Source organism: Cibotium barometz, chromosome 55 (genome assembly GCF_041138505.1).
Source record: "Cibotium barometz isolate CiBa-2024 chromosome 55, ASM4113850v1, whole genome shotgun sequence".
In the NCBI taxonomy this organism is placed as follows: Eukaryota; Viridiplantae; Streptophyta; class Polypodiopsida; order Cyatheales; family Cibotiaceae; genus Cibotium; species Cibotium barometz.
Genome location: NC_141100.1, coordinates 8145087 through 8150393, shown reverse-complemented (window position 1 = coordinate 8150393; position 5307 = coordinate 8145087). Strand labels below are relative to the sequence as shown.

Below are 5307 nucleotides of genomic sequence, written 5' to 3'. Positions count from 1 at the left end.
AGGGCGTCGTTATCCCACAGCTAATGAAACTACCTAGCTCCTTCCCTGTCAATGCTACATGCCTTTAACTTTTTGGTAGGAGCATCTCCAGATGATAACTTTGGTCCTCTCAGTTCTACCTATGTGGCAAACAACTTTTGATATTTTCATGTAGCTAGTTCTAATATTTTGGTGGGGTTTTGATATTATGGTGGATCAATGTAGTTACTTTGGATCAATGTAGTTACTTTGGATAATGTGGTGTCTATAGTTATCCTTAAATAACTTGTGCTTCTCTTTTTAATAGTCTACTTATATTGCGAGATGAATAGTGTTATGTTGATCAAAATTTTTGCAGTTGCTTTGTTTTAGTGTCTCGCTCATGAAATGACTATCCCCCGTGCTCAATAGCCTTTTCTCCACGTGGACTCACACTTTCTTTTATCAACGTTCTTACGAAATTCGGTGATATAATAATAATTATTATTATATATTATAATAAACCTTTCTTTTATCGGCATTCTTACGAAATTCAATGATATAAAAATTATTATATATTATAATATATATAATAATTATAATATAATTTTAAATACTAAGAGTTTTGACCAGTGTTCATCACAGAAATCCTGCAAACCCCCACGACGCACCTGCAAAATTCACGATCTCACTTGCAAAAAATAATTTTGTAATTTTAAACATCGATAAAATTTTAAGTATTTTAGTTAAATTTTCATTTAAAAACCTCTAAATGTTGAAAAAAAAACTTATAAAATTAAAATTACAAGTTTTTCGAAGAAAAATATTCTCCGTGAACACTGGTTTTGACATGCCCCAATTGTTTATAGCATATTATTGTGGGTCTCTCTATCTCTCTCTCTCTTTGTGTGTCTGTGCGTATGGACTTCTTGAATTGATGCAAGGTTTGATTCGAGACTCGAGGCTTTTCTTTCTGTTTGCCGAATGGCTCTGTCTCACCAACTGCCTCCCGTTTTTTTAGCTTTAGAAGGTTCGTGCGAGAGCTCCATCAAGAATCAAACTAGGGTTTTCTGATCAGGTACAACGCTTCGGATAAATTGCAAAACCAGGGTTTAAAACATTATTTCTGAATTGAAGGGTTTTCTTGTTTAGGTTTCTATTATGAAACTAGGTCTGAAATTATGGTTTACTCGTCAGGTTTTCATCTCCAGCCTTAGATCTGAAATTAGGGTCTAGTTATGAGGGTTTTATGATCTTCATTACTGCATCTAGGGTTTCCTGATGATGCCCAGGCTAGATGCAGGGACTGTATCGTTTTGTTGATCATAATTTTCATACGGAGTACTGTTTTATGCCTGGCTTGTATAACCATAGGCAGTGCTCCCTATGGTTCACAGAATTTCCTTCAAATTATTGAAAGGCTTGGATTATGATTTATAGCGTTTGGCACATAATCCACAGCGCATTAACATAATCTACTGCGTGTTGGAACCGATGATAAATTACGTAGTTTGGGTGCTTAACATGGGTCAGCACCAAGGTTGTCGTCCTCATCAGTGCAAGAAGGTGTTGTTTGATGTCCCACAAGCAAGCATTCAATGAGTCACTCTGCAAGTTTTAGGGCAGCAGTGTCTTGAATGTTTGCTCAAGACCTTGCACAGGCCAAATTATCCCGATGTATTTTTCTGGTCAGACATAATTTGAGCCTTGCCTTGGTCAATTTTGACTTGGAAAGGCCGTGGTACCCAGCAGGCTTGTCTATGTGGGAGAGCTGTGGAAGCTCGATGCTTAAATGTCTTGAGTAATCAAGAGCTGTGGTGAAAATGGTTGATGCTCCTAAGATACTACACTCATTGCCAAATGTCTGGACATGTTGATGATGAGTGTGGCATCAGAGCCAGGGAAAACAGAGGTACCAACCAGTGGTTGTTTATATGAATACACATTGTGGATGTTTGATATCAATTCTTTTTCTCTCCCTCAGAAATTCCATCATCAAAAACATGCCACGTTATGATGAACGATCAGGTCCGACACGTCTGTATGTCGGGCATATTTCTAGCCGAACACGCAGCCGTGACCTTGAAGATCTTTTCAGCAAATATGGGAGGTAAGGAAGCCATCGAATCAACTATATCCCTATTTTCCTTTCACTTAAAAAATAATAATTTCTTAACTGTTATTGGTACAATAAGATACATGTAATTAAAATATCATGTCAAATCCTTTGGGTCTTCTATGGAGGGTATCATGCTCACCTCCGTTGGCTGCTGTACATTCACATATGGCTCTTTGGAATTGTTGACTAGTGTGTTGTTGCGAATGGGATCTTGTCACGCTCTAATGCAACGCAAGGGAGTCAACAATGTTGTGAAAAGAAGAAAAATAGATTAGCTTTTATTTTGAATAAAAAGAATCCACTGTTGATTTTAGTGATGTTCTTGAAGGTTATGGTGGGTTTCACCCGGCCTGGAGGTTTTTTGGGAGGGTGGTGGCCATGCCGTGATGGATTTTGATGGCCTTACTCCTACTCGCAAGGGTTAAAGGGGGAGGCCTTGGCGCATCTTAGGCAAATGAAGTTCTTCTTTATGTGTGTCACAATTCATACTGTGGTCAATTTGGCAAGAGGGTGGTGGTGGAAAAATGGTGTTTGGTACATCTGATGATGAGAACAGTGTCTGGTGACCTGCTTGACATGGTGCACTGCTCTTTTTGTCTGGCCCCGGTTTGACACAGAGTTCGAGGTGTGGACCTGAAGCACGATTTTGCCTTTGTGGTGCGTAAAGCTCACCTTCTTGATTTTAGTTTGAATTGTATGATCTAGAGTTGATTGTTTACAAGCTAATTTGTGCTCAAAAGCCTCCTCCATAGCCTATCATCAGTAAGGTTGTGCAAGCTATTTTAATCATGTTCATGCAGAATTTTAATGATTCTCGAGATGCGGATGAAGCTCGGTACTACCTGAATGGGCGCACTTTTGATGGTAGCCGGATTGTGGTGGAGTTTGCGAAAAGGGTACATGAATGATAACCATAACCTTTTGCTGGTCCCTTCATGAGGGAAAATTGTGTACATGTAGAAACCAAAGCTCATGATGCAGCTGTTTGTAGACATGTGTCTGCTGATGTCTTTGGTTTTGCTTGGAATATTGCAACCATGGTCTTACTGATTCTGCAGGGACCTCGAGGTGACAGTGGTAGTTCTCGGGATTATGTAGGCAGAGCCCCCCCTCCTGGGGCCGGACGGTGCTACAACTGTGGACATGACGGCCATTGGGCTAGAGATTGCAAGGCCGGAGATTGGAAGAACAAATGTTATCGGTGCGGTCAGGGAGGCCACATTGAGCGGAACTGCCACAGCAGCCCAAGGTTATTGATTATTTGTTTTTGGCATAGGGTCTTTACAGCCTGCACGTGAAAGGGGGAGATTTCACCCATTCGTCCCTCTCATGGGGAAGGGGATCCCCCCTCTCCAACCCCTGCCCATCTGATGGGCAGGGTATTTGTTTGTAAGGACCCTTACGCTATATTCTCTTTCCTTTGACCCATTTAATGCTTTTGTAGACGTAATAAGAGTCGGTCAAGGTCCCACTCAAGATCGCCATCAGCTGGGCGGCGGAGGGTCCAGAGCCAAAGCTACAGCCGAAGCCACAGGTACAGGCCCGTGCTAGTGTGCAAGATTCTGGGTCTTTTCCTGTCCCATTACACTGGTTTGAAATAAAAATCTTATGCTGCTGTTTATTTACAGTCGGTCTCCAAGGAAAGAAGACCACAGCTTTGCAGGACCCGAACAGCAGCGCCGGCCGCCGAGTGCAAGTCGAAGCCAGTCTAGGACCCCTCCTCGAATAGTACAAAGCCGCTCAGTCAGCCCAGCAGGCAATGGCCAGAGTCCTGTTGCTGACATGCTTCCTCAGGGAGGTAGCCAGAGTGCTAGCGTGAGTCCTCTCCATGAGGTAGAGAATCAGGACATGTCTCCGATTAGAGATGATAGAAGTCCTAGTCACTCAGGCGGTGACTGATGTACCAAGTTTTGTCCTATAGATCTCTGAATAGACGGATGATCTATTTTTTAAACACGACAAACTGCAATGTTTTCAATAGGATTTCATAACTTTCGAAAGGTTTAGTTTTATGTGTCTTCTAGTATCCTTGGCTGGATGCTCTGGAAGTATCAAAGTACAGTAACTAAGCTTGTCTGAAGGATTCAGCTATATGACTATTTTATGGTTTTTAAGGCAGCATTCTCTTGCTTTTTAATCTGAATTTTACCATGATGATGTTTAAGGGGTTTTGTTTACCAAATTGTTTTTTCTTATTTGTCTTGGGGCTTGCAGAGATAAGGCTATAGTACTTTGATGCGATGATGTCCTGTTACATTAATACTTGATGGAACAACATTGTGTGCTGAGTCAGCATCAGATGTGCGTCATTTACACTTGTAATGACCTGATAGTGGATGGCAAAACTTGCATCAGGACATGCTTGAAGATGACCACCATCATCAAAGGTGCCTTGCAGGTCAGCTTCATAAAGGCGGGATAGCTCTGAAGCAAGTCATGGCCCCTTACATGGCTCTCAATTTGTGCCACAGTTTCATGTTGTCTATCTTTTCCAGGAGCCTGATGAACTCTGATTTCTGAGGGGCGGATGAACTCCTAGGTGCTTTTGATATAGTGGTCAATTCCTTCAAATCGCTCTATAAGTGGCCTGTCTGTGTTGGAGAGGGGGAGAGAAAGCATTTTAAATTCCAGAGGCGGCCAACGTAAGGCCTCAGCCTATGGGATCAATGCAAAGCAAATACCAGTACAGGTTCAAGATTATAAAACTGTATTTTGATCATACATACACTTAAAAGTCGAGGCAAAAAAAACAGAAAGAACAGAAAAACTACTCCACATTTGTTGTTTCTTAGACACTGACCTCGATAAGAGGATGAAACTCCAAAGTTGTTTCTGGAGTTAGAAACTCATTGATGAGATCTCACCCTTCCCCCAACCTTTCCATTTACTTGCATGTCTTGCTGTTGTAATGTTCTCGAACTCCTTTCCTCTTTCTTTGTCTTAGTTGAGATGGTGTGTATGCCTTGGCTATCAGTGATTTTGATTTGCTTAGCATAGAAATTGTGAATACCTTGGCTATCAGTGATTTTGATTGCCTTAGCATAGAAATTGTCTTCTCTAAAGTCCCTCTCTGTGTGATGGCATCGATGGTGCTTGTTTGGCCATTATTAACGCTTAAGGTGTTGGCTCTTGGCCATTATTAACGCTAAGGTGTTGGCTGTTTTCTTTTTCTGGTTTTTTTTAGAGATTCAAAAAATAGGCATATTTTTCGAGTCCCCCTATACAAGTGA

The 5307-nt window shown here is 41.3% G+C and overlaps 1 protein-coding gene across 3 annotated transcripts; it reads left to right on the top strand.

Moving 5' to 3' along the window:
• The first annotated feature begins 795 nt into the window (after window positions 1–795).
• On the top strand, window positions 796–4231 carry LOC147607328 (serine/arginine-rich splicing factor RS2Z33-like). Of its 3 annotated transcripts, none has more exons than XM_086790343.1 (8): window positions 796–902; window positions 986–1036; window positions 1943–2068; window positions 2695–2734; window positions 2878–2973; window positions 3136–3326; window positions 3522–3611; window positions 3706–4231. In XM_086790343.1, the coding sequence occupies exons 3-8, from the start codon at window positions 1962–1964 to the stop codon at window positions 3974–3976; spliced, it is 795 nt and encodes a 264-aa protein (XP_086646469.1). In that variant the 5' UTR covers window positions 796–902; window positions 986–1036; window positions 1943–1961; the 3' UTR covers window positions 3977–4231. The 3 variants fall into 3 exon arrangements, with proteins under 3 accessions (XP_086646469.1, XP_086646470.1, XP_086646468.1); XM_086790344.1 differs by having other exon boundaries at window positions 810–902; window positions 989–1036; XM_086790342.1 differs by lacking the exons at window positions 796–902; window positions 986–1036 and having other exon boundaries at window positions 1771–2068.
• The last annotated feature ends 1076 nt before the right edge of the window (window positions 4232–5307 follow it).